Source organism: Nipponia nippon, unplaced genomic scaffold (assembly GCF_047370975.1).
Source record: "Nipponia nippon isolate SJK-2023a ecotype South Korea unplaced genomic scaffold, ASM4737097v1 scaffold_18, whole genome shotgun sequence".
NCBI classification, from domain to species: domain Eukaryota; kingdom Metazoa; phylum Chordata; class Aves; order Pelecaniformes; family Threskiornithidae; genus Nipponia; species Nipponia nippon.
In genome coordinates this window covers 3,227,384-3,255,182 of record NW_028262334.1, presented here as the reverse complement: position 1 = coordinate 3,255,182, position 27,799 = coordinate 3,227,384, and the positions used below count along the sequence as shown (strand labels likewise).

Below are 27,799 nucleotides of genomic sequence, written 5' to 3'. Positions count from 1 at the left end.
GGGGGCTCGGGTGGGTGTCAGCGGCGCAGGGCTCTGGCGGTGGGGGTGTCCGCACCCCGGGGACGCAGCCTGCTGCCGCCACTGCGCTGGGGCACGGGCTGGAGCGGGGCCAGCAGCGGGGCCAGGGGCACCCCGTGGCGGGGTCACAGCTGCTCTAACCCTGCGGCAGTGACGCTGCCGTGCCACCACGTGTCACCGTCACGGCTGTGTCGCCCCACGTCATTGCCACCGCGCTGTCACCCCACGCCGGCGCTGTCCGCCTCGGCCCCGCCCCCGCGGCGCTGACCCCGCCCCCGCGGCGTTGACCCCGCCCCCGCGGCGCTGACCCCGCCCCCGCGGCGCTGACCCCGCCCCGACATTGGACCCGCCCGATCCCCGCCCTGTGGGCGGTGCTCCCGTCGCCGGCCCCGCCCCTCCGCCCGTGACGCCTTTTTGTCCGCTGCCAGCCTCGGTAGCGGCCGTCGCGGCGCGGCCGGTGGCGGCCATGGCGGAGCCCGGCGGGAGCCGCCCCGTCACCGTCAGCGACGTGCAGCAGCTGGTGAAGAGGAAGGACGAGATCGAGGCGCAGATCAAGGCCTGCTACGAGCTGCTGGAGGGCGTCAGTGCGGCGGGGCGGGCGGGCGGGGGGTGGCGGGGCGCGGGGCCGGCCCGCAGCGCCGGCTCGCAGCCCCACGGCCGCCTCTTCCCTCGCAGCAAAAGGGCGTCGGGATGAACGAGCCGCTGGTTGACGCCGAGGGCTTTCCCCGCGACGACATCGACCTCTACCAAGTGCGCAGCGCCCGGCACAACATCATCTGTGAGCGGGGCGGGCGGCGGGCGGGGGCCCCTTCCCTGGGCCGGGACCGTTCGCCCCCGGCGGGAGGGAACCGGAGCGGTCAGGGCTGCGCCGAGCCCCGCAGGCCGCTGCGGCCGGAGCAAGCGCCCCTGTGCATCGCTGGGCGAGCTCTGAGTAACCCAGGCGCCGCGTCGGTCTGCCCCTTCCTTGCAATTCTTCGAAAACTGAAAAACAGGGCTGCGCCGAGTTCGTTTTTCAGTTATTTTGCCCCGCTGATGCGGATCGGCTTCGTCAGTAAAACTCTTTTGTCTGCATGTTGTTGCAGCGGCATTGAAATTCTGCTTGGGACGCGTGAAATACAGCGAAGCGTTTTTGTGGTGTTTGTAGAATAAGCTTTGGGTATAAAACAGCTGGGCATTTATTTCTTCCCAGGCTTCCCCCCTGCCCTGTCCTTGGGGCTGGCTTTTGCTCTGTGCTAGTGACAGTCTGTGACTTGATGGAAAAAAGACTTCAGCTGCTCAGCGATTTCGAGGTGATCGTGGGCCTCAGCCCCGCCTCCTCCTGTTTACCAGCGTTTGTAGGGTGGTTTTCTCTGTGTCTAACTTCTACCGATAAACATCTGCCGTGTGAGCAGAGCTGGCACCAGGACCCAGCAGATACACCAGCAGAAGGTTATTGTTAGCCGCAGCTGGGATCCAGGACACCCAGAATACCATTTTTTGCACGGTTGCAGAGGAGAGGGTGTGCAGAGAAAGAACCCTTAGATGTAACTTGCTCCCGCTCCCTGGGCGCTAATGGTGTCACCCACAGGTTTGCAGAACGATCACAAGGCCCTGATGAAGCAGGTGGAGGAAGCTCTTCACCAGTTGCACGCCCGAGAGAAGGAGAAGCACGCCAAGGATGAGGCGGAGGCGTTGGCTGAGGCAATGAGCCAGAACCAGAGCCTGCCACAGGCTTTTGCCAAAGTGAACGCGGTGACTCCAGGATCTCCTGCAAGTATCTCGGTAAGTTGGTGGGGTCTGACAGCTTGTGGGGAAGGCTTCTTCTGGACCCAGAGAGAAAACATAGCAGATGCCTTTCTCTGTCTCTTGTTAATAAGTGGGAATAACTTGGGGGTTTGATTAGGTTTGGGGTTTTTCTTTTTTTTTGGTCACACTGGGATGTCCTGTGAATAGACTAGTCACTGTACAGGAATGAGATGAGTACGTACTTCTCAGCTGTATTGCTGCACCACACAGCTCACACCAGGCCTCACTGACCATTCTAGCCTCAGTATCTCTCCTCCCATAAAGTCGGACTGAGGAATGAGTACTTACTCGTTTCTAAGGACGTGGAGAGGGTGTAATGCTGTTCAGTTGCCTGAATGGTGAGAGTAGTGCTGTAGCACATCTCTCTGCATATGGCTGGGTGAAGGGTGATGCTCCTGTGATATTACCTGTCTTTGGAGAAGGCAGATGCTCATTTCTCTTCTCTCTCTGGCCAGGGACTTCAGGTCGATGATGAGATTGTGGAGTTTGGTTCTGTCAACATAAACAACTTCCAGAACCTGCAGAACATCGCCACAGTGGTGCAGCACAGCGAAGGGGTGAGCTCATTTCTGCTGTAACTGCATTCTCTTGCCTGTTTCTGTTAGCCACAGCTTTTTCTACGGAACTTAGATCTCTGGGATCATCATTTCCATGTCAGAAACAGTGTCAGATTCAGTCTGTGCTGTTGCAGGCTTGTTCTCTCACAGCACTGAGCTAATTTCTGCTGGATAGAAGAGAGCTAAGCGGTGTGTGCTCTTTGCCGTGAGCATCATATCGTCTGTTCTCCCCTGGGGACTCCCTGCAGCAGCAGGCTGCGTTGCTGTGCCACCCTTGTGGACTGGCCAAAGAAGCTGCCATAGTCATCAAGTACTTTATTGTGGAAGCGAGAGATTGCCTGGAGATGTCTCCCCACCAAATGCTCTCTTCTTTCACATCTAGCTGCAGGGGTGGGAATGGGCACTGCTGAAGAAGAGCTCCCCTGGGCCTGATGTTCTTCGGGTGCTTCAGCACAAGAAGGAAGAAGAGGGTTGACTTGGTGATGGAAAGTTGCCATCTTCTTAAATTTTTTTTCTCCCTTTAAGAGACCCCTGAGTGTGACTGTGATCCGCAGCGGCAAGAAAGTGCACGTGGGGCTGACTCCGAAGCGCTGGGCTGGGAAGGGCCTCCTGGGGTAAGCTGCTATTTCGTTTGCTAGGAGGGGATGAGGCTTTCACCCAGCTCGGAGCACGTTTCCTGCAGCAGGGCCAGCTCTGTGCTTTGCTCTCGGTGTGTGTTGCTGCCTGCTCTGATGGACTTCACCTGCAGGTACCAGCTGAGAGCTGGAGGCTGACAGTTTTGCACAGTGATATGGGGAGGGGAGTTGTGTCAAAGATGAGGACAGGGAGGAGTGGCTCCCCTCTCAGTGGCTGGTTTGTCCGGTAGAGGAAACCAGTGGAGGAGGGTTGTGGTGGGTCTGATTCATGCCGTGTCAGATCTTCTGTGCCTGCTTGAGAACTGAGACTTTAACGTTTCCTTCTACCCTCTTCTTTTTCAGCTGCAATATCATTCCCTTACAAAGATGACCATTGCTTGGAAAACAATAAAGCTGAAGTTCGCGCCTGCTTTCTGGACTCTGATCTGGTTTGAAAACTTCCCTGCGTGTTTTTGCTGAAACAAATGTTTTGGAGGCTGTGACCTGTCAGTGCCTGACTCGCAGTCTGAAGAGGGTTCTGATAGAGCAGGGCCTGCCTGCAATTCAGAGTTGCACTGGCTCATCAGGAGTAGCTTGCAGAGCTGCAAGATGTGGCTTCTCATCTCATACACCTTGTATCAGTTTGGAATGAGGCTGTAGAGAGACCCAAACTTCACTTGATACAGGCTCTAAAGAGCATGAAATGCTCTTACTTGGTGATAACAGAGCATTCCTTTTTTCTTTTTTTTTTTTTTTTTTTTTCTTTTCTTTCTTCCTCCTCCCCATAAAATTCCTCACTGAACATCTTGTAATATAGGCTAAAAAGTCCCAGAGCACTTTTTGGTGTCCTTAATAGTAGATCACAGTCAAGAAATATGCAAGTTTGGTACTTTATCTTCCCCATGTTACCACAACTTTTGAAGTCACTAAACATGATGAAAGAATCTTTGGAATGCTTGAATATTTTAAGTTAACGAAATAAGGAATAGGGGTTATAGTTCTACTTTGATTTACTTTTACTAGTTTGTATAGTCATGATAAAAATATTCCTAATTTGGCTTCTTTTTTTTTTTTTTAATTTGTTTATTTGCAGTAGTTGTTTTTAGGGTGTATAAACTCTTTGAGGGGATTTCAGGGATGATTGGTTTGTCGTAAGCTTGTTTCCAGCTGAACTTCAAAGTACTCTCCCAAAACAATAAAACTGAGTAACACCTCTCTCCGTTCTTGTAGAAGTTATTATTTTGGGCAATAATTGTGGGCCAAGTTGGGTGGGCTAAAGGCAGACCTGCACGGACACAAAAGCGTGACCCCCGGCCTTCCAGAGCCGAAGCCCAGGTAAGGCGCAGGTCTTCCATTAGCGCTTCATAAGCAGGTTGCGGGCATAAGTAATGCGTCACACCTAATGAACGATTTTGAGATTATAAAGATTAATAACCAGACCTGAAATAGACTGAAAAAGTGGACTAAAACCCTCGCTTTTAAATCATTCGCTCAGGGCTCTGGGTTAAATTGAGTAAATTTACCCTTTTGATGTTTCAAGCGTTTGTCTTTTTGGCGTACAGTCCAACAGAGCAGATTCTCACTGAAATGGTAAAGCTTCAAAGTGAAGCTCCTTGCTTGGCGGTTTCTGCAGGCTTCACAGCGCTACGGAGGAAGCGTTGCCGCAGCAGCCCATGGCAGCGTTCCTTGGATGAGATTGTATCTAGATAATCCACATCAAACGCAGTCTCGCCCTGGTCTTTCGAGGAATTTTAAAAGGGCTGAAACATGGCACTGTTGTGCTCCATCTCTTTTCTTGAAGAATAACTGAGAAGGGGAGGTGTTTTGGGACCCTCTGTCGCATGTGTGTCCTGCCTCGCTTTACCGGAGCAGTTCTGAGGCTAAGCCTGCGCTGCTGACCTTCACCAGGCGCTATGACCCACAAAGGCCGCTCCATCTCCTAAATCCACTGTGAAATCCCACTGGAAAGCAGGGTGAGGTCCCTGTCTGTAGTGACAAGGTAAGCACCCCTGGGGGGTTGTTCTGTAGGAGGGCTGAGTCTCTGCATAGGACCACAGTGTCAAAAGACTTGTGTAAAACAAGGATTTTTAAATGCACATTGTATCAGGTTTGGGAGCCTTGTTTTTTGCGGAAGAGGGGTTTTTATATTTGTAGGTTCTGCTGCAGTTTCTAAACGTGAATGTCCACAAGCTGCCCCAATCTTCTGTCCCTGTGAAATGGAATGTAGGTGTAATACGTGGATAAACTGGGTATCAACTGGCAGCTGAAATGTCAGACTGTCAAGGGGCTGGCCTTGGCCCTGTGTACCTGGGATACGTGTATAGGGATCCCAGCTGTGGCTAGCTTTTACCCGAGCTGCAGGTGAATCTGGGTCTAGATACTGGTCCAGGAGAAAAAAAGCTCATGGGACGCATCCTTCCCAGCCTTCGCATTTGTGCCTCCCAGGATAAAATGATCTAGAAAATCCCAGCTTTCTGTACTGCTCTTGAAATGAGGTTAGGGGGTCGGTCCAGTCCCGCCAGCCAGGTAATTCCTGCTCTCGGGGAGCTGATTTCCCTTGCAGTGTGGAGGGTCTGTGCACGCTTCAGAGCGCTCTCAGCTCTGCAAGGCTTTTGTGGAAGTGCATCCCCTAAGCCTGCGACCTAACCCCTGCGTCCCCGGCCCCTTTGGTTTTGTGCGCTGACTACAGCGGGTTGAATGATCCCAGCAAGTGTAATTAACACAGATTATGTTGCAAAACCTGCTGTGGATAGGTAAGGTTTGAGCTTCTGTAGGCCACACTCAAACCTCTGCTGTAGGACCAGAGCAGAAGAGGAGATGCTCTTAGTCAGAATACACAGGATTTTCATGCTGCAGAGCAGAGATGACTCCCTGTATCCTATCTGATCAGGGAACATGGACTGGATGCTGCTGGGTGGGAAGAAAAGCACCGTGTCTGAAGAAGCTTGATGCGCAGGTGCTGATGCACTGAACAAGGCTGCCTTGCACCTAGCAGAGATGGGGCTTAGGGACCAAATCCCTGCTCCTGAAGCCACAAAACTCCCCCCGTTTGAAACAGCGGGTTCTGCCACAGACGAGGATTTGAGAGCAGCCGCCTTTTGACGACCGCCTCTGCGCGGCAGCCTCTTAGGTCGAGGAGATAATGTGAGCTGATAACAAAACTCCTTTCCTCTCCCAGCAGGGAACGAGGCTCTTGCTGGGCAGAAAGAAAAACAAATTAGATTTAGAAATTGTTATTATTTGAGCTTAACAGCGAGGCTGAAGGCAACAGTTGGGAGCACTTAGAGCTGATTATCTGTGGTGGTGACGGCGATAGCTTGGAGTGATCCCTGGGAATGGGGTCCCCTGTGCAAGTGCCATCCTGGCGGAGAGCTGGGGATGGCGGGGGGACCTGCCAATGGTTGGAGGCTGATTTTTCTCGCTTTGACTCTGCTTGTCCTGCTCAGGAGTGCCAAGGGAGCAGAAGCTGCCTATGCCTCTCTGAGGGGGGGCATCTGGTAAAGATCCCTCGTCTCCTTCCCAGGGCAGGGCGAGGGTTTGGTGCCAAAGGGGCCTGGCGATGCCAAGAGGGCCTTTGTTACAGCCAGGAGCAGGATTTAGGTTTGGGCAGGGCAAAGGGCTGAACGTCCCCCCGTGCCACCAGGTTCCCAATTTGGGCAGGAGGACAGCGCTGCCTCTCCATGGCAGCCGGTGGGGATGAGGAGGGTCCCCCCTTCTCTCCCCATACAGCCCCCCTCTCTCCCCCGGTGCTTTCTGGGCTGTCGCTGGTGGCGGCCAGTGCAGGCGTTGGTGCAGCCGGTGCAGCCGTTGCAGCCGTTGCCTGGGAACGGCAGTCGGATGCAAACAGAAACGGGGACTGGTGCGATGGTGAGTGGTGGGGTCCCCAGGGGTTCCCTTGGGGCAGTGGGAGTGCGGGGCAGCTGGGGAGGCCCCAAAACCTGGAGGGGGCTCAGGAACGGCTCTGCAGTGACCCTGGTGAGACCTGTGGGGCCACAGCCATCCCCAAGCACCCGTTCTGCCTGTCAGGGCCAGAGGGAGGGTTTTTCCTGGGGCCCCCTTCCCACTCCTGTGAAAGCTTTCTGTGCACAAGGTTTTGGTGTTGGCTCAAATCCAGACCCATGGAGCCAGAGGTGAACCAGCTGCTGCCCAGCAGTAGCCCTGCTGCTTACGGAGATGGTGACAAAACCTCATCTGAGGGGAAATGTCCATGCCCAGCATGGCGTGCAGGCAGACAGGGAGGGAGCCTGATCACAGCTGGAGTAACTGGGGCTGTGCTGGGCTTGCTTGCGCTCGTCAGGAGCGTTACTGGAGCTGAAAATGGGCTCTGGGACCTATTTCCCAGCTTCAGAGGTGCCCTTTCCTCAGGCTGTGCCAAATTCCAGGTCATTGTGCAATGAAACCCGGGGTGGGGGGGAAGTATTTCAGGGCATCTCCATGCCCCAGCTCCCTGGAAGGAGGGTGAAGGTGAGGATGGATGGGTCAAATGAAGTTATACCAGAGGAGCCAACTGAAGGAAGAACAGGAGTAAGCAGCGAGCCCATGGAGATGTCCCAGGATGGACAGACAGCTCAGGAGATGGCCGTGCTGCCCGAGCAGGTGAGGGCAGCCCTACCACAAGCTCTGCCTGACACAGGGTCTGTGGGCAGGTCCTGGTGGAAGCAGAGCCCCCAGCTCCAGGACCAGGGGGTAGTGTCTCCCAGACGTGGTTTCTCCCGAGATGTCCCCGGGAAGGCGAGCAGGGACCCCGCCAGTGGGGCTCGGCAGATGCAGCATCTGTGTGTAGTCTCAGTCCAGCCATTAATATTTGCTGAGCACTTGAGCTGCCTGAGAGTTACGTGAGCAGGAGGGAACCTGGCCTCAACCCTGCGCTGAATGAAATGTTATCTTACCTCCCTCGGAAGCAGAAACAGTGTCTATACCTTATATGAGAGCTTGCTATAGGAAATCAAGTAGCCCCATGGGGAGAGGCAAAAGCTGATGTGGATCCCAAGAACAAGATTAAGTGACCAGTGCTCAGACTGGAGAAAGCCTGTCTGAGGACTGCTGTGAGCTCTGACACCCCGGGGGTAATTTAATACATTTATTAACAGGCTGATGAAGGGTGGTAGTGGGATTTTTACCTTCGCTTTCCGTCTGCTTGTCAGGCAGCATGGTGAGAGGCACTAGCAGTAGAGCGGGGATTGCTGCAGAGCCCTTCACAGCTGTCTCGGTCCCAGGACCCAATTCCCCTGTTTTTAACCTCAGTTTGCCATCACTCCCTCTCCAGCCTGTGCCCATGTGCCCTGTTGTGGCAATCAATAACGTGGATGGGGGGAATAGTCAGGGGATGGACAGCAAAGAGGCCAGACTTTTTGCCTTCAGAGGACCTATAGGTTAGTTCTGGAGCAGAAACTTGGACATCTTAGCCCAGGTGATAGGAGCTGCCTGGAAGAGATGCTGGTGTGAGACACGGGATGCTGTGGAGGTGCAAAGAGGGCAAGACTAGATGTGCAGCAAGAGAAGAAGCAACTGGTGGGAAACTTTTCCCTGGTACAAATCCATAGGCAGTTTAGGAGCAGAGGAGTATCCTGATATTGGAAGCTGTCCTGAAAGTGATGTAGGTTGGATCTGAGATGTGCTGGGGTGTGTTCCCACTAGCTGTGGACCAGCCCAGGAGCCAGCATGCACTGAAAGCTCTCTCCCTTTCCAAGGACCCTCTTGCTGCTGCCAAGGAGAAGGAAGGAGCACCAGAGGATGCTGCCAAGAAGGAAGGAGCACGGGAGGATGCTGGAGCAGACGCGCTGTTGGGTCCCCTGTGGTCTCCTTCAGGGATGACGATCCGAGGCATCCTGCCCAGCACCTGGGCTAGGAGGCAAGACACGACCGCCTTGAGGACTGCCCTGGGAGAAGACACTGCTGGGACAACACACCCAGAGGGTGCTGGACCCCCTGGACCACCCCTAGCACTGCCTGAGCCCAAGGGGGCCATTTCCAGCCCTCGTTCAGGCTGCAGGGAGCAGGAAACCCAGCAGAGGAGCGGGGAGGACGATGGGCGCGATGGCTCTGCCAGCTTGGTGTGGGAGGCCATGCCGGGGATGCTCTTCCAGGAGGACAAGCAGACCAGACTTCATCCCCTTGTGAGTATCAGCAGGTATGGTGCCACCATGATGGTCCACGCAGCAGCCGGCACTCCTGCCCACCTCTCTCCCATCACCCCAGAGGTGTTTTGTGGCTTTTTTGTCCCAGCCACTAAGCGCCAGCGACAAAAGCTCTTGCCTCTTCCCCACAGAGCCTGTCCTGGGTGTTGGGCTACAACAGCAGCCTGGCTGTGCACAGCCTGATGGATAGGGAGGACCGGGTGCTCCTGTACGTTTCCTCCCACACGGTGGTCATCCACGATGTCCTGGGGAACAAGCAGAACCACCTGCAGGTCTGGCACGCAGCCCGTGCGCCTTCCTTCCTTTCTGAACTCTTTCTCTCTGGCTCTTTTCCCGGTGCCCAGTGCTTAGGGGTCACCTGTAACTGAATCAAGGAGCAGCCCGTGCAAAGGAGTGCGTCGTTTTGTTCACACACCTGTTGCAATTCCCAACACCTGTTGGTGGAAGGCGCTTTGTGTTGGACTGCAGTCATGACCGCACGTGCAGCATGGCCCCCTCCTCTCCACTGCTTCTTGGCTCAGGGAGCCGCAGCCAGCGCAAGGCACAGGGATGGGGTGACAGGCTCAGAAGAGCCTGTGAAAAATGGGATGCAAAATTTGGGCTGGAAGGATGAGAGTGGAGGACCCTTGGGAGAGGAGACAAGGTGATCTCATCAGCAAAGCAGTTTAATGAGTGCTTTAAATAATCACCCAGTCTGGAGCCTCTGATGCACTTTGCTGCTTCTCTTACCCCAGGGCCACACGAATGCCATTTCTTGCCTGTGTGTGAGTGAAGACAGGCGCTGGGTTGCAACTGCTGACCAAGGGCCAGATGCTCTGATCATCGTGTGGGACTCCTTCTCCGGGTAAGCTCCTGGGAACCTCCTCCTTGGAAACCTCCTGTGTCTATTAAATTGCTTAGGACTGACTCCAGCCTCAGCTGAGTGGAATGGGAGAAACATGGGGATAGGGTAAAGCAGCAAAGGAGCCAAAACCAAACTAAGGGCTTCATCGTCCTTGTATCACCCACACCCATGGGACACTGAGATGGGGCTGAGCTCCCCCAGACTAAGTACATCATGTCTCCAAACTGTAGTATTTTCTTAAAAGATCACTGGTGAGTTGTTTCCCAGAGCCATTTACTTGGGAGGAAGGGATGGAGAGGACATTGAGCATCAGCCGCGGTGCTGGCTGCTGCCACGGCAGCACCGGTGTTTGCAGACTCCCTCCCCGCCACGCAGAGCGGGGTGGGCTGTGCCACAGGCTTTGCCAAGCAAGTGCCTTGAACCCACTGTGTTGCTGTGAACGACCACGGGGACTTTGCTTCGTAGGATACCGGTGCGCACCATCTTTGAGAGTCACCCAGAGGATGGGGTCAGTGCTATTGCTGTTTCCCGGGATGTGAAGTATTTGGCAACCATTAGTGCTGCTACAGTGCAGGTAAAGCAAATATCTCCTCTTCGGTAGTTTTGTGGGATAGGTCCCGGGAAGTTTTTCCCAGTGCAGCCAAGGGGGATGGGGAGAGCAGAAGAGAGGTAGAGCGGGTTTGCAGAGTGATGGCTTGTTTTTGCTGAGCCATTGGAAGACAGACCTGGATTTCATTAAAGTGAACACTGTGAGGTTGAGAAAATGGATCTCAAGTTGGGATAAAAGCTTTTGACTCCAATGCGCTTTCATTGAAGAAATTTCTAGCATTGTTCCCTGAAATTAAGCTCTGCTGTCAGGCCATGCTGGGTTTATCCTGCTGCAGTGTTTTATGCCCCACTATCCCCTGCTGCTGGAGGGAATGGGGTTCATCTGGTTCCCCCAAGCTCCCAGAAAGCACAAATGTCCCTTGGTTTTCCCTTCTCTGCCAGAGAGTTTGTGTTTGGAATTGGACTTCGCCCACAGAGAAACCCATGTGCAGCACAGAGCTGAGGCCTGAGTTTGGGTATCAGGTGAGCAACTGTGGCCGAGGGGTGCAAGAAGCGTGACTGGGCTGGACTGGGCAGCCCCATCCTCACCTGCTCCCTCCTGCACCCCCATGCCCCCATCCGCTACAGGGCTGCTGGTAGATGCTGGCTGGAGGTGGGAGGCAGGATCACAGCCCGTCCCTGCTGCACCCCAATGCAGCGGAGCATCTCGGGGCCATTATCGCTGCTCCTCTGCTGCCTGACAGCCATGGGACGCGGAGGGGACCCTGGTGGGATGTCCTCCGCCGCAGCCCTGGCACCAGCCAGGGCTCATGGCAGGAAAAGCCGATGGCCCTGCCGATTTGTCCCCGCTCGCAGAGGAGAGAGCACAGCTCTGGTGTTTCACCAGGAATTTGGCCTCTGTTTTCAGTTCAGTGCAGGTGGTGAAGTGGGTTTTGGATAAAAGCAGATGTTTTGCATGAAAGAATAAGCAGAAAGCATTGCTCAGCTTGGTGTTTATGCGATTCTCGCCTTTTATTTCAGGATTATGTCATTTTTAACCCTCAAAATCCCTATGAGTTTGTCAGCAACAGCAAAACCCAGGTGATATTTTACCTGTGGGTAAGTAGGGACATGGGAATTTGTATTTCTGGTGCCAGACCAGGTCGGGAGGCGGCGCTGGGGGCTGTACACTGGTGAGGCAGCATGGGTTGCAGGGCCAGATGTCTGCCCACGACTGGGGTCACACTTTGCTTTGCAGATCTGCCCCTGCCTTCGCCCCTCCCCACTCCCTGCCCTCGCTAAACACAAAGGTGGTCTGGGCAGAGCATCACTCTCTCTCTGCTCCCGCGCTGGGCTGGTCCCAGCTGTGGCAGCGATGCTCTCCATCTTTCCCACCCGTACTTTCCTGTGGGCCCGGTTTGTTCCTCGTGCTGGTCAGCAGCTTTTGGGAGAGGAACAGGTGGAGGGAGAGGGTGTTTTGTGCTCTCTGGAAGGTCTTGGAGGCTTTCTGCCCCAGGAGCCCTGCTTTGGTTACCACGGTGCAGGGTCAGTGGCCAGACGATGGGCAAGGGACACGCTGGCACTGCAGAGCACAGTTACAAAATGCTTGTCCTGGACGTTTTTTCCACTTTCCCCAGGGCAATGCCGGTTTGCAGTACGGTGCACCACTCCTGAACAGCCAGGTGAGCATGGGGGGACCACAGCATGTCACCCTCTTGGCTTTCCTCCTGGCAGCAGCACTGTCCCTTCCCATCCCCTTAAGCAAAAACAGTGGCTATGTCCCCATCCTGGCCCCCTTGGTCTCCTGAAAGGACATGCCAGGATGGCCTGAGCTGAGGTCAAGAGGGGCTCTGTCTCCCAGAGATGCCCCACCGCATCTCTTCCTGGGGCTCTTGCCTCTAATGGTCCTGCCATGGGACAGGGAGGGAATGGCACATGAAGGGACCAAGCAGGAACATCTCTGCTTGAGGAGGGAAGAGCCAGCACCCAGGATGAACGCACGGCCTCACTGCTCTCTCTGCAGACCTTCAACAGCGTGGTGGGACACTTCAGCCAGTCGGTTTTTCATTTTAACAACTTGCAAGCTCTGACAGGCACCTCGGCCGGGAAGCTGGTGGTGTGGGACACGGTCAGTCCCCACACCCCCTCCAAGGAACTGCAGGTCAAGCCGCACAGCATGAAGGCCACCAAACTGGTGCCTATGCAGAAGGACAGCCTTACCGTGCTCATGGTATTTGAGAGGTAATGGGATGGCAGTTTTCAGTAGCCGTAAGTACAGTCCTTAGACATTTCAGCCACAGAGCTAATGTTGATGAACTATGGCCAAGTGTTGCAGTTTTAAGTCACTTGGCAGCGTGCGAGGACCAGGCAAATTCATGCAGGAAAGTGCTGCTGATTTATGAGTCATTGCTCTGGCTTTTTCCAGCCATTAATTTGGCTGGGGAAAAAAAAGAGGTTGAAAACTCCTGGTAATGTGATTCCAGCTCTGCTGGGGTAGCTCAGACGCTGGGCTGCCACGGTCACGGGGGATCGTGGATGAGTCTTGCTCAACCTCCTAGCCTTTACCGGCAGAGGGAGCAGACAGCCACCAAACGCCTTGACAGCCTTGGGGACAAGGCGGGGGACACTGCAGGGTCACAGCAGAACCTGGTGGGTTTCTGTACAGCCCTGGGCTTTCCCCCTGCACATCTGTATGGGACTCTTCTCATGCACTTGTGCAGAGAAAAGGGGAAAGGATTTGCTTCTGCCCAAGGATGCTATCTGAGAAATATTTGGGAGTTCTCAATCAGCGTGTTGATTAAAAGCTTTCCCTTCCTTGCAGCTGCATAGTAACAGGTGATGTGAAAGGTCAGGTTAAATTCTACAATGGAGAGCTGCAGCTCCTCACCTGCTACAGCCACAGCAAAGTGGGTCCCATTCGGTCCATCTCCTTCTCCAAAACCCCTCCTGATCCTCTTGGTGCCTCCCCAGCCTGCTCCACCTCCTGCACCTCCAGCAGCCAGCCCTTTGTTGCCAGGTGAGTGCCCCTTTATAAACCCAGGTCCTCTCCTGAATTCTCCCTGCAGCTTGAAAGCTGGGGAGATGGTCAGCTGAAGGCTGCTCCACAGGCTTCTGCTTTGGCTGGAGCAGGTTTCAACCCTGTACCCAAGCTTCTGAGCAGGACAGGGAGAGGGAGGGAATGTGCCCCTTTATTCCCCTTCTCCACAGATTTTCATTTTGGGTATTTGTCCCACCTGCCCACCGAGAGGACCAGGGGGGTGTCTCCTGGGCAGCCCCTCTCTGCCTGCAGCCCCCAGGTATCTCCCAGGGGCTGACAAAACCCAGGTGGGCTCCAGCACATCCTAAATTCTGAATTTGATGTGATGCCTTGGCGCAGACAAGAGAAGCATTAACGCAGGCACGGAGATGATCAGCTGGTGCCGGGGTGCACAGCATCTCTGTCACGTACCCGGCACACCAGGCAGTGCTAATGCTGAGCCTCCAGCTCCCGCTGGGCCCCTTAATCCCCTCCCTTAAACCCCTCTCGTGGATGCCTATTTCCAGTTAGATTTTATCATGGCTGGGCAAGCTAATCGGGGCAGAGGCGGGGTAGAGACCGCCCCAGCAGCGATGGCACCAGTGCCGGGTCGCACCACATGGACTCAGGAGCTTGGGACAGCCCTGGCCTGGTCACCGGCCCCTCTCTGCCCCTCTGCGTGATGTAGCTGTGTCTGAGGATTTATAGGAAGCCTGCAGGCCAGATGAAGCTGTTCTGTGGCTCCATCCAGCCTGCAAACCATATGTCTGTCACTCCTGTTAAGGCTCTCCTGGCAACGTCTGTCCTTAGCCGCACGTGTTTTCCAAAGAGCCATATGGGACAGATTCCTCTCCAGCCTGGAGCAGCACCCTGGGGAATGGTTTGGTTTTCCCTGTCGGTCTCAGTTGTCTTGTCCCTCTTTCTGGGTCGCTGCTGCAGCTCCTGCCGCTTGCAGCTGCTCTGGGCAGCACAAAAGGCAGAAAACCAAAAGGGAAGCCTTGAGCCTGCTTGTCTCACCAGGCTGGTGGGATCAGGTATTGCTGAAGAGCCCAGTGAAAGCAAGCAAGAGGCACAGCGTCCTTCAGTGCCCAGGCCAGATGTGCCTAAACCGGTGCCTGTCATGGGCCAGATAGCAAAAGAGGCTGCCATTTTCCCAATCATGCTGCCTGCGTGATGCAGCCGTGCACATCTGTCTGTGCAGCTCTTGGATCTCTGTGTGGTCCTCTCTTGACCCTCTGCTCTCAGTCCAGACTCTGAGTCCTCAGGCGGACTGACGACTATACATATTTGTTCTGTAATGTGCATAATTATTCAGACGTCTGTTTTACGCGTCACCAATTATACAGAGGGACCCTCTTCGCTGCGTTACGGTCGACGTGGCTGAGTGAACAGACAGGCAACTGCTCTGTCTGCGGCGCGGGTCTGAAACTGTCCTCTGACCTTGTCCGTGGTGGCGCGGTCAACATGGAGCTGCTGACAGTGGTGGCATGGAGACATGTGAAAAGACTATTCAGAGTATCTTCAATTGCTCATTTGTTCGTCTCACACACCAGTGACTTGCAAATGGCAAAAGCTACGCAGATGTCATTCATCTTCTGGCTTGCCTACCCAAGTAGAAAATGGAACCGGCTTCAGTGGTTTCCCATGGAGATTTACCAGGTCATGAATACAAAGTGCCACCTGCCTTCCAGGTCAAGAAGTGTTTGCATGTTGCATATTGTAAAATAGAAGTGATCATCCAAGTTGCCAAAAAGAGACTAATGTGTAATATAGCTTGGAGGGACATGAGCCAGCTAGTCTGATTCATCAAATTCTGTTTCTCTCACACTAAACAGGAACTTTATCCTTTCAACCTCTGATGCAACTGTGCTCCATGTTGCAACAGACAGGACAAACTTTGAAAAAGTCATGGAAGAGGCGAAGAAAGCTGTGAATGCCATTGCCTGTCACCCCCGGCAGGCACTCATTGCTGTGGGGAGTCACTGTGGGCTGCTGAAGGTGTGGGATTACCAGCAGACCAAGTACCTCGTTAGCAGGATATTCACGGAGGCCGGCATCCAGTGCTTGTCCTACGATACTGAAGGTATCCTGGTCTCATGACCTCCCCATATGCCAAGCACTGGGCTTCCCGGGAGCAGCAATAGTGTTGTGAGCGTTTTTTGGCATGCTTTTCAGGTTATTTTCTGGCTGCTGGTTTTACTGATGGAAGCATTTACATCCTTGATGCTATTTCCCTTCAGTCCAGCTGCAAAGAGTTCAAGTTCTCACGTGGTCCTGTGACTCATATTAGCTTCTCTCACGATTTGGAGTACCTTGCAACTGCTGTAAGCTTGTTTTTTCCTCTCGGTGATTTACGTGCGCCGCTTGTGGCACAGCTTTCGGTGGGACTGGGAATTGCCGGCCATCCTGCGAGGCACGGCAGAGCGAGCCATGCAGAGGGCTGTCCCTCCCCAGGGGCTTCGTGATTCTGAAATGCTTTTCCTGGCCTGAAGAGTCACTCTGTAAAAACATCACCAGTCACAGCCGCTCCACAGACCTGCTGCTGGCAGCGTCCCATCGCTAACTTTAGTGACAAGCCTTAGCTCTGCATCCATCTGTAGAAAGGGCTGGAGCAGGGATTTCCTCCTGGCTGGTGCAGCACAAGGGGGGTTGCTCCCTTGATCCCACGTCTCCGTGCAGAAGTCTTGAGGCAGCGTTTGAAACAGTTTGGCACAGAGGTTGTAGCAACTGGTGATGATCTGTACAAAGAAAAAGACTCCCCCTTCATGCATGGATGCCAGGGCACAGCAGTGGGAAGCATCTTCCTTGTGATTTCTGGGGAGTCACTGAACTCGATTTACTGCCCCTCTGCTGTGAGAGCACAGCGGGGAATGCCCTCCACCAGGTAGGATTCTCCAGCCAGGCTGAGGACCACTGCTGTTATACCCTTGGGTGCAGCTGCCCAAATCTGTCTGAGCCGGTGCTTCATCCTGGCTGTGACTCTCACCCTCCTGCTGGGACTCACAAAACTGAAAGGGCTGAGCTAAGCCCGGAGGGAGCATGCAGAGCTGCCCGCTGCCAGCCAGGGGACGTGTATGGGGATCATGGCTTATTGACCTTTGCGCTCTTGTTCCAGGATGAGAACTACTCGGTGACTGTTTACAAGAGAGTCCTGCAAAATGGGAGCAGATGCTGGGAACACCTAGCAGGGCTGCGCTCCCACTACAAACCCATCCGGAGCATCCTCTTTGGGGTCCAGTTAGACAGTAACAAGCCCAGGCTCCTGAGCCTTGGGGAGGACCGGCAGCTGGTAAGTCGATGTGAAAGTTAACGGCGGCGGAGCTTTGCCGTTAAAGTGGCGGGCTGGACAAGAGCATCGAGGGAGGCTCAGTCTCTGGTTCTGCAGCTCCTAACCTCTCCCCGCCAGCTCTGTTCCAGGGGGTTGTTTGTCAGCCTGGTCTCAGAGCAGGTCTGCAACAGGTGATAGATCTAGTTAATCTGCAAGGTCCATGGTGCTGGCAGACCACAGGGGAGTTGCTGTGTTTCCTTGTCTTCCTTCCAGGTTGAATATGACCTGAACAGCAGCAGCAAGGACCACCTGGTGGTCTTGCACAGGGACCAGGTAGAGCAGGTTGCTGTGCCCCTGTGCTTGGCCTGGTACCCACAGCTCAGCACTGAGTCCTTTATCCTTACTGCCAACAACTGCTACAAAATGAAGCTCTACAACACGACGACCAAAATGTGCAGGTAGAGGAGAGATTCAGGCCTTAGATTGCCTGGGAGCCCCATCCTGACTCTGATTTCCTCTGTCTAATGTCCACCGTACTCCCACCCATGAGCAAGTGCTTGCCCATCTGTGATGCAGATCTTGGGATGACTCGAGGGCCCCCAGGTTGCTCCATCCTTGTGTCCACTCTGCTGTTCACTAGCGTGTCATCTAGTTGTGGCTGCAGGTGGGTCTCAGTCTGCCTAGCACGTTGGCCTTCAGATGCAGCAGTTAGACATCAGGTAAAGAGAGGAGCCCACATGAGCAAAGCGCAAGGACTGAATGATCCTTGAGCACTAAATTCCTCTCTCAGCCCCAGCGTGGTCCCTTCTAGCCAGTGACCCTGTCCTATCCTGTCCTCTCAGCCAGTAGTACAAGACCTTTGCACCCACCACACCTCTCCATATCTACCCATCCTTCTGCACAGCAGCTGTTCAGAGAGGAAAAATGTTTTGTGAGCCCTAGGATGGATGAAAATGTTGTTTGCCTTTAGAAAGACCCTTCTGGGACCAACCTATGGCTCCCCATTGGAGAAGATACAAATCCTCCCAACAACAGACAGTATGGATGCCCAGAAACGCTATCTGGCATACATTACAAAGGACAAGGTATGGAGCCCCATCCGCCCCAGCTGTACAAGAGCCCCCCACGTGTAGAGGTGGTGGTCCTTGGGGGAATTTCACTGCAGACAAAACCATGTGTAGGCTGGTCCTGCCAAAGAGCTTAGCGAGCTCCTGGGAGGAGGATGCAGCGCTGTCTCAGCATGCAGCCCTCCCGTAGGACCCCCAGCCTTCCCAGACTGCCTCTTTCCTTACAGGTGGGCTTGCAGATTTTGCCTGTTGATGGCAACCCCCACAAGTCCTCAGCTTTCATTTGCCACCCAGATGGTGTCTCTGACCTTGCTAGCTCCTACGACGGACGCTACATCTTTACAGCGGGGGGACAGGACTGCACTGTTATGAAATGGGAGGTCAACCTAAAGTGAGTACTACAGGAAGGAGAAAGGAGTCTTGTTACGGCTTTCCACAGCTGCTTGGCCAACACAGCTGAAGCAAATGTTCCTCAGCATTTACACAGAGAATGGGGCTTTTGTCCTAAAAGGTCTCTGTTTGCGTCCACAGGAGTTAAAGCCAGGTCTCCCAGCTATTTCTGCACTTATCCCGGTGTATAGAGTGGTGCTGCACTGATTGGGCAATGCAGCAGGGTGCTGCATGGGGAGCGTTTCTTTGCAGGGCTCTCTTGAGCATGGGTCCTTTTGGGGCAGGTGACAAGCCCTGCAGCTTCACTCTCCTTCCACAACACCATACCTAAGACCAGGCCAACAAACGGCATCTGGCAAGGGGGCTCAGGGGGTGGAGGACAGGTCCCAGCACTTGTGTGAGCAGGAGACCCACCGCTTGCTACGGGGAGTGTGAGTTGAGGCTGGTAGCATCTCTGGACACCTGGCCTGCGACCAGGTTTATTAATAGTGGAGCCTAACACCCTGTGTTCACACAGACTCTCCAAAAGCCCTAGCTCAGCACCTACCGACAGCTCAGTGTGGCGGGCACGTGTCATGCTGGGGATGGTGACATGGCAGTCGGGTCAGCCTAGATGGCAATGACCTCTCAGGCCCCCAGTAGCTCTGTGGGGTGGCAGCTGAAACAGGAGGGACACTTCGGGGGGGGGGGGGGGGGGGGTTTGCTCCCCTCCACATGATGTAGCCATATAGTCCATACGGGGGACTAAACCAGCAGACCTTGAAGGCAGCAGCCATAGCACCTATCCAATACTCCAGTTTGGGAATCAGTACCCAAATGGTAAGAAGCTGAGCAGAGGATTTTCTGGTCCTTGTACGGGCCCGGCAGGTGTGATGGGGGATTGTTGGGGTTAAACAGGGGATCAGAGGAGCGGCACTGGCTGCAGGAGGAGAATGCGGGGCGGCCGCTGACACAGAAGTGTCTGCTCTCCAAATGGGATAGGCCAGCATTTGCTAGGAAATCCCCCCTGCATTTGAAGACTGGATTTAGGACAAGCCACCTTAATCCTATAAAGCTTTGCTTACATGAGTAAATGGACGGCAGTAAATGGGGTGGCTGGAGGAACGAAGGCTGCTTTTGCAAACAAGGATTTCCAGGCTTTGGCCCAGAGCGTCAGTGATAAACTCTGCCAGGTTTCTTCTGCTGTTCTCTGGAAGCGTGCAATTCCCCTCTGCCAGCTCCCTGGGGCAGCGGTGCCAGACACGTGCTCCCATGCGGCAGGCGGGTAAGGTGGCAAAGGCAGGATATATATTTTGGTTTCTTTGCGTGTCAGGGACCAAAGCTGCTCGTTGCAATGCGCATGCAGGGCAGAGAGGGCTCTCCCCTCACGAGCGTGGCTGCAGATGCCTGGTAGATACACGTGTATATCAAAACCGAGCAGGCAGCTGCGAATGAGCTGAAAACTGCCAGGCCAGCGTGGAGCAACTTCACGCTTCAAGGACTGGAAAAGGAGCTTAGCCTGTGTGGGAGCTAGAGAAGATAGATAGCGCGGCGTGTTCCCTGTCCGTCTGTGGCTGGATTTTTTTATCCTGCATGTCACCCTACTAGCACAGAGCACGTCTCCTGGTTTCTGGTAAATCAACCCACGGGAGCTGGCTTTTAGCCCTCGCTCCTATTTTTGTCTTTTGGAGTCCACCTGTGAAACACTGTTGCCCCTCACCTTCCTAGGACAAAGGCTTTGTGGTTAAGCCACGTGCTGGCCCTGTGGAAAACATTTCTTGCAGGTACTGCTCGCTCAGAGGAAAGCCCAAAGGGTGCTGAGCCAGCTCACCTTCATGTGCCAGAACAAAGGAAACCTGGGTGGGAAAGCAATGGGCTTATTTATTTTCTTTTCCACTTTGTGTGGCTTAAGCAGTTGGGGGTCAGAACAAGCGACATTTTAAGGAAGGCAATAGAATATAAATGATCCTTCTTTATAATGGTTGGCCGGGGTCCAGGCAACATTGAATTTCTATGTAATTTGTTTTCAGAGCGAAGCTCTTGATGAGCTAATTATCATTTTATTGCTGCTTCTGGCATCTCGTGCATCTCCACTGTGTTTAATACCCAAATAACTTAATTATGAGAAAAGCACAAAGCTTGCAAAAAACCCAATGGAAGCAGCACTACAGAGGTGTGCATGAAAGCTGCAGCCTTGCTGCCAGGCGTGGGGTATTATGGGGCAACGCTACGCCGTGATTGCGCTACCAGGCTTGGTTTCCTTTTTCATCTGCACAAGCTGAATGGATTCTTTTGGCTCCAACTGCCTATGAAATTGAAACAAAGAGGTGGCACTCAGACGCTTTCAGTTTAATGTAGACTGCACCTGCGACACAGTCACCCGTTACAGCAGAGGAAGTAGCGTAATGGATTGCACTGAGTTACTGGGGAAGAATGTGTGAGATCAAGGAACAGGGAGCTTAGGTTTGTGTGGTTTATTGCAAACACCAAGCCCCAGCCCTCTCTGCATGTTCAAAATGCTGATCTAGCTAATTCATCTCCCTCAATGTCTCTATAAGGAAGCAGAAAAGCTAAATGCCAGACACCAAGCTCAAGTCCATGGAAAAGCTCCTGGCTCCCAGCCCTGTGCTCATTCCACTAGACAAGAGGACCATTCAGTAATAATTAATTCCCACACTGTGCTATTGTATGTAAAACCTGGGTATGAAATATGCTGTAAAAGTGCAGGCTGATGATAAAATAGTACACGGTTCAGGGCAATGCTTTCCTTTCCTGAATTCTGAGGCCTAGGGATTTTATTTATTTATTGAAAGTGTCTGTGAAGAATGACTAGAAAGGGAAACACGAAATCTCTCCTCGCATGAACCCTTCCTGTACCTTCTTTTCTCTGGTTCTGCCAGTGCCTTGGATGCTGCTGCTTCCCTGGGTGGGAAGGACTTGATCCCGTTCTACAGCCTACTGGATGGCGGCAGAGAAGGCGAATTCTTCAGGGTAATTATGTTCACCGTGAACACTGTCTGGCAACATCTGGTTGGAGTTTAAGATTCATTTATACAGGCCTGACATTTCTTTATTTTTTGTCCAGCTCGCCTTTAACAGCAATCTCATTGATATGCCTGTTAGTAAATCTTGAAAGAAGTTTTATCTTCCGTGCCTGTTGGTAACTGAACTTTACAGTATCTTGTTTGAATCCCTTGCAGGAACTGGAAGACTATTTTTACTATGCACAGCTGCGCAGCCATGGTATCGATACACTGGAGACCAGACAGGTGTCAACGCATATTCCCTTGAAGGAAATTCCTTCTGTAATGAGAGCAATGGGATTTTATCCATCAGAGGAGGAGGTTGGTCAGTTGTTTTTATTGTTGTTGTTAAAAGAAAAAAAGAGCAAGACCGATTGCATTTACCAAGTGTCCCAAGGGCCAGATTCTGACCATTGTCATGCTGGATGGCTCCAGAGTATATTTGCTGGTTTTCAACTTATTTAACCTGGTCTGCATCAATATAGTAGCAGTCAAAATCTGGCAGCAAATTCCTCAAAAAGTCATGATTCCTTATGAGAGAGTTGGGCAACTGCAGGGGCAGGCTGAGCAAACCTGGAGCCTGATGGTTCAGAAGTGTTCAACAAAAGATGACCTCAGGGTCTTCTGGAGGTTGAGTGCTCTGCTACCACCGCAGAGGTGGCTTTCTTCAGAAGGTGAACTGAGAAAGTTGAGGAATGAATCTTCCTTCGGCTCCCAAGGGCAGCAGACTCCAACTTTCCAAAGTCTATGGGCTAAAGTACCTTGTGTGCAGGCAGCGATGTGCTTTGGTCTCTGTGACTTCTACTAGTGGCTGAGCTGCTTTACAGGCAGCATGTGGTTGGTGGGCCATGGGCTGAGTCCCTCCAGCTGAGACGGAGACTCAACCAGAGCATCCTATACGTGTCACCAGTGTGGGTGGGAATGTCCAGCTCCATGCAAGCACTCATTTGGACATTGACAGAGCCTCTTTTTCTTGTTCTGCCTGGGACTGATGAAAGAATGATTTTAGATGGAGACAGCAGCTTTTATTCTCACAGAACTTAAAGCTCTTTCATAACTGATAAACTCTGCAGAAGCTCTCTCTGAGCTTGCCTTTCAGGTTGCAGCAGCGGAGCTTCCTATCAAACGTTTCTCAAGAGCCTTTTAGCTTCAAATTTTACAGCAGACAAAGACAACTGATTTAATAAGGGTGCTGCTTCTTCCCCTTTTGTGGCTGTTTCTACAAGGCAGTTTGTATTGTATACAAACCTCATTTGTAATGTTGTAACCTGGCAAAAGGGTAATTAAAGCGCATACAAAAAAAAATTACTGAGTCTGATGCAAAGAGATTTAAATAACGACCTCTTTGCACCAGCTACAGCGCTTCAACGCAGGAGGGGTTCTCCCAAGGGAAGCAGTACATCGCTGTGCTCCCTTCATCTTTCTGCGGGGGAGGCTGCATTCATCTCTGCCGTTGCACAGGAACCCCACTGGCTGCTGAGATGGTGCTGTGAGTCAGTGCCACCCCATCTGCCCGGGCATACTCTCTGCCAGGAGAGCCAGCAGATGGGAAGCAGGACTTTTGTCACAGCCACCACCTAACAGACTTGCTTTGGAGCCCCCGCAACCAGCAAATGTTCGTCTGAGCCGGGACTGCTTTGCCCTTGTGTCAAGCTGTGGTGTTATCCCCTCGTACTTTGTTAGATCTTTTCCTTGGGTTATTACATTTTCCCCTCTTGGGGACAGAGCGAACATATTCCCCCGGGAAACGTCTCTGGAAGAATAACTGTTAACCCCCGCCCCCTTCCCCAAATCCAAATGAAAACAGCATTTCAGGCATGGAAACAGAGGTGCTAAGCTGTTGTGAAACCAGGCAACCTACAATCTGCTTCTCAAAGCAGGCAGGACAGTATTAAAATCCAGAGAGAAAGTTCACCTCTCTCTAGAGTGTTTTAATAAAGGAAAAGCAGAAGGGAGAAAAGGCAGCTTGGGCTGACTTTTGGGAATTGGTGTTTTTCTTTTGTAGTTCAGTGGGGCTGATATAAAACCTAATCCCAGATCAGCCAGAGCTGAGCGAAAATGACTGTTCTTGCCTGGCGTGACATTTGCTACAGGAAAAATATAAGGCTGAGATTTCCCTCTTCCCCGGGCTTCATTCAGTGGAAAAACTTGTGACACAAGGACAAAGGCCCAAGGCTGAATGCAAAGTCCTCCCCAGGGAGAGCTTGCATCAGCTTCCCTTCCCGGGGAGTAGCAGGCTTGGTACGTGTTGGCACGGGGAATTCTCCTGGCGTTTCTCTGCTGCCCGTGTATCTCCAAAGGGGCTGCCTCTTGGAGCACAAGTACAACGAAGGCATGGAGCAGATTGTGCCTTTCGGACACACATCTGCACAGCTGCCAACTGGGCTGACTCAGAGGACCAGACTTCAGGAAAACCACCAGTATCCAGCACGGCCACCGCTTGCCCGTTTGCCTGAGAGAGTGATCCAGCTGTGCAGGATGAGCAAATTTCAGATTTGGCTTGTGCAGTGGCCGAACTGCACCAGATGCATGTCGGATAGGGGAGGGGGGAAGATGGCTGATGCTGGCCAGGGTGTGTATATACTGTGTGCAGCCTGGTTACGTTGGGACTTTTCATGCATGTACTTTTGTAGCGGGGTGGTATATTTACTGGTTTGTGGTTTGTTGTTTGCCTGCCCGCTGTCCCCAGAGCGGAGACACAGCTGTGGCAAAGGTACCAGTAACAGCTGCAAAGTCACCAAGCGCTTATCATAAGCAAACAGAGGAAATCCAAAATGACTATATATCTGCTACCCGTCTTTACCTAATATTGTCGTAACAACAAGCGCGTAACTGTTAGCCATGTCCGTCCTCAGCTGCTGAGTGCTAGCTTATCATTGAGATATGGTCACGGCATCTGTGGTACCAGTATGTGCATGATTGTGGTACATTGGCATTCATGAGATCGGAAACTGGCCCGATGCTCTTCAAAAAGAAAACATGTAACAATCTGTCTTGCCTTGATCTTTAGATTGAAGAAATGATAAATGAAGTAAAATTCAGCAAATATGTGGATACTGGAGAAGAAGTGACAAAAATAAATTTAGGGGATTTTATCAAACTTTATATAAATCATCGACCTGTGTTTGGCTTGTCAATGAAAAAAATACAACGAGCGTTTCAGGTTCTTGGTTATGACAATGAGAATGGAGACAAAGTTATCGACAGAGGAGACTTACTGTTGCTGCTTCAGTGCAGAGGTGAGTTATTTCTTCTCTAATATTAGTTTTAGGCTTGCTAGTTCTGCCTTCAATTTCAGCACGTATTCACTGCAGCAAAAAATTAATCTGGAACTACAGCTTGGTAACCAGGGCAGGCGTGCGGAGCCACCTGTCTTAGGATTTTAAATTGAATAATCACATCTATTGTCTCAGCTGCACTTCTCTTACTGCTCTGGGAATCTCTGCTGGCCTGAAGTATCTTGTCTGTCAAATGATGAGTATGGAACTTGGGAAATTGTGTCCTTCCTCCAGTATACCCTTATCGGAATCATTGTTCTCTCTTCCAGTCACACAGTCTCCAGAAAGGTAGTATAAATCTGAAAAAGAGGGGGACAAGAAAGGAGGGATGAAATTGGTCAGTCCTGGACTGAATCTATGTGTGAAAGACTGGAAAGAGGGGATGGTTTAGTTCAGCTGCATCAGAGGGAACTCTGTAAAGGCATGTATAAATACGCTTACGGCCAATGCCGTAGAGAGGTAAATAATGAACCTCTATTGCCTTGCTCCTGTTGTAAAAGCAGGGAGCATTTAGTGAAGCTAAGCATTAAAACAGGTAAAGGGAAATGCTGTTTTACTCAGTACATCACCTGGTAAAACTCCTTGCCACAAAGATCCTTGGAAACCAAGGGTTTGACCAGTGTGAGAAAGGTTAGTTATTTATATGGATGGTGTGAACATCCATAAATAGACACATTGGATAGAACAGTTTCATAACAGATCTATAACCTTATGCTTCAGGGCATGAGCCAGCCACTAACTGGGAACAAGTGCTATGTCCAGGTTATTCCAGGAGACTAGATCAAGGCTTCCCTGCACTTTCCTCTTCCTCCTCTGTGTGGAAATGGCTACAGCCATGGACACGGGGCAACATGGCCTGTGATCTGACCTATGCCAGAAATTCTTCAGTGGGAATAGAAGCTCAAGCCCCTGCAAATGGTAGCTGAATGAGCCACCTGCATCAGAGTTTCTCCCTTTGATAAATATCTTTGCCCAAAACGCAATATGCAAGAACAATTTTCCTTAGGATCAACGTTTTCCTGTGTTGGGATCACATGTTTGGATTGGCGATGTGTATCTCTCTATCTCGGAGAAGCCGAATCCTCTTTCAAACTGTCCTGTTTCATTTGTTCGCTGTTCTTGTTCGAGTTGCCTTCGAGTCTTTGTGCTGACAACGCCGTAACCCAAGAGGCTGGTTTTGTTTTGTTGTGTACAGGAGAGCACATGACAGAGGACGAGCTGGCACGGTGTCTGACCACCCTGCTGGGCAAGCATCCTGGGGGAGGAGGATCTGAACCGGACACCTACGATCCCTCAGGTACAGGATTAGCATTCCACACAGCACAGAAGCAGGATCGCTTCAGTTCCCAAACAGAAGAATTTAAATTGAAAACCCATTACCCTGTTAGGCTGAGAGCTGTCAAAAATGCTCAGATGGGGTTGCAAAAATAGACATGGAGCCATAGATTGTCCTTCATCCATGCAGCAATTGCATGGGTGTATCTAAAAATAAAGGAACAATGAAATATAACCGGGACCTGACAAGATTACATTGCTGTTTATCTGCTGGCTTGGAACTGAAATTAGAAACACACAGTGGAAGGTTTACACGCCAAAGTCCACAGGCAAAAAGGAATCCTACAATATGCAAATTATAGTGTTGATTTCAACCAGACGGCAATGCCCATTGTAAGGGAGCTGTTGATAACTACCGCATTTGTCTACAATTTATGTCCCAGTCTACACCAGTCTAGAACAGCAAATTACAGCATCGATTTCAGCCAAGTGGCATTGCCCATTGTAATTGGAACTGCTGGTAAGTGCCACGTTTTTGTACAATTCACGTCCCAGTCCACACCAGTCCAGAACAGCATCTGGTCAGGGCCGTTGGCTGCATGCAGCGAAGGTGCAGCTCCTGAAGGGAACTGCCTAGCGCCGCAAAGCAACTTTGAAATCCTTGGATTCCTTGGGATCCTAAGATCACATCAAATCGCCGGAGTGTAAAAGTTGGCCTCTTGACCCTTCTGAGGCAGGGACCTACTGCAAGGTGAGATTCGCAGCCTCGTGGGTTCGACAGATTCAATCCCTGATACGAACGCATCAAGTATTAAGCTACTAAACCAATACTTTTTCATGATTACTTTGACAATCTATAAAAGCATTCCATCCACTTACTGCTGCTTATAAATTTTACTGATCTGGAAAGCCATTTTTACATTGCTGTTGTGTTTTGTGTTGTTGTCACTGTTCTCCAGGTGCAGCAGCTTTGACTGAAGAAGAAATTCCAGAGGAAATCACAGCAGAGATATTCGCTGCTGACATTCTTGGCTTACCTATTGCTGAACCAGAACAAAAGAACAGAAGAAAAAAGAGTTGAATCTTTGGTCTACGAAGACACAGCATGGCTGCCACAAAGTTTTCTACTCGTTCCCGCTTTCCAGTCTCCTCTCCTCAAGTATCTTCAAAATTTGTATTTTGTGTTTATTAAAAAGTAAAGATCGGATAGTTTTATATTAATCAAACTCTAGCACACACCCCCAGTTTAGCACCTGCCACAAACTTATGGGATCAAACCTGTGTAGGGAAACACTGGGGTGGCTGTGAAGAGTGAAGCAGTAGCTGCTGCGTTGTCTTCTTGCATTGACCACCCCTGCCCTTGGCTGGAACCTTCCTAGAATTCATTTCAGGTGGGTTTAGGCCAGATGCAGTCTATTTTCATTACGTTAATACAGTATTTATTTGTGAAACCTGACAGCAAAAGAGCTATGTAAAAGTATTGTATTGATTAAATACATTGATAAATGTAGTGTACAAAATGCTTGGATAGGTTAGAATGGATTTGTAATTATGAATCCAATGGACCTCGGTAAAGAAAGGAATGCTGTGATATACATTAAACCAGGTTTCCATTTTGGCCTTTAAAACTTACTTACTTTTTCTTTCTGAAAGTAGTAGTTCCAATTAGTACTGTAATACCAATGGGACGGCATCTGACTGTGTTGTATAAACAGCATAATGAGGCTGATATAAGTTGCTGTAGAAAGATCAGTGAAGTGCTGTTGAACACGCTTCCTTCTTTACATCATCCTCAGCATCAATTTGAATAATAATGTAGGCCCTTAAACAGCGTTCCTTTCAGTGGCAATGTTTTTTAAACAGAGATCGCTGTTACATACTCTGAAAGTATCTGTGATTGTACAATTAGTACAAGCAGCAAGGTGTGCACTAGATGCAAGTTAATGAAGGAGTCCAGCAGCACCAGGACCGGAGCACACCGGGTATGCGACAGGAGAAATTTTCTGCAGAGCGTAACTAT

The 27,799-nt window shown here is 51.7% G+C and overlaps 2 protein-coding genes across 23 annotated transcripts; both read left to right on the top strand.

Annotated features, from left to right (window-relative positions):
- Window positions 1–413: 413 nt before the first annotated feature.
- Window positions 414–3,405, top strand: PSMD9 (proteasome 26S subunit, non-ATPase 9). Its single transcript, XM_087754298.1, has 6 exons — window positions 414–598; window positions 694–796; window positions 1,586–1,779; window positions 2,259–2,360; window positions 2,886–2,974; window positions 3,338–3,405. Exons 1-6 carry the CDS (start codon window positions 485–487, stop codon window positions 3,363–3,365), a joined length of 630 nt encoding a protein of 209 aa, XP_087610424.1. The 5' UTR covers window positions 414–484; the 3' UTR covers window positions 3,366–3,405.
- Window positions 3,406–4,172: 767 nt separating this feature from the next.
- Window positions 4,173–26,984, top strand: CFAP251 (cilia and flagella associated protein 251). 22 transcript variants are annotated; one of them, XR_015704004.1, is made up of 24 exons: window positions 4,173–4,309; window positions 4,537–4,973; window positions 5,865–6,118; window positions 8,665–9,090; window positions 9,243–9,383; window positions 9,846–9,955; window positions 10,421–10,529; window positions 10,946–11,026; window positions 11,525–11,602; window positions 12,121–12,165; window positions 12,507–12,724; window positions 13,305–13,499; window positions 14,846–15,190; window positions 15,335–15,582; window positions 15,675–15,823; window positions 16,615–16,788; window positions 17,041–17,225; window positions 17,738–17,852; window positions 18,062–18,225; window positions 21,104–21,194; window positions 21,404–21,547; window positions 24,237–24,465; window positions 25,700–26,530; window positions 26,739–26,855. XR_015704004.1 is itself a non-coding variant. In XM_087754287.1 (22 exons), exons 1-22 carry the CDS (start codon window positions 7,292–7,294, stop codon window positions 26,858–26,860), a joined length of 3,750 nt encoding a protein of 1,249 aa, XP_087610413.1. In that variant the 5' UTR covers window positions 6,871–7,291; the 3' UTR covers window positions 26,861–26,984. The 22 variants fall into 22 exon arrangements, 6 of the variants coding, with proteins under 6 accessions (XP_087610416.1, XP_087610420.1, XP_087610418.1 ...); XR_015704006.1 differs by having other exon boundaries at window positions 4,194–4,309; window positions 4,776–4,973; XR_015704003.1 differs by lacking the exon at window positions 4,173–4,309 and having other exon boundaries at window positions 4,331–4,973.
- The last annotated feature ends 815 nt before the right edge of the window (window positions 26,985–27,799 follow it).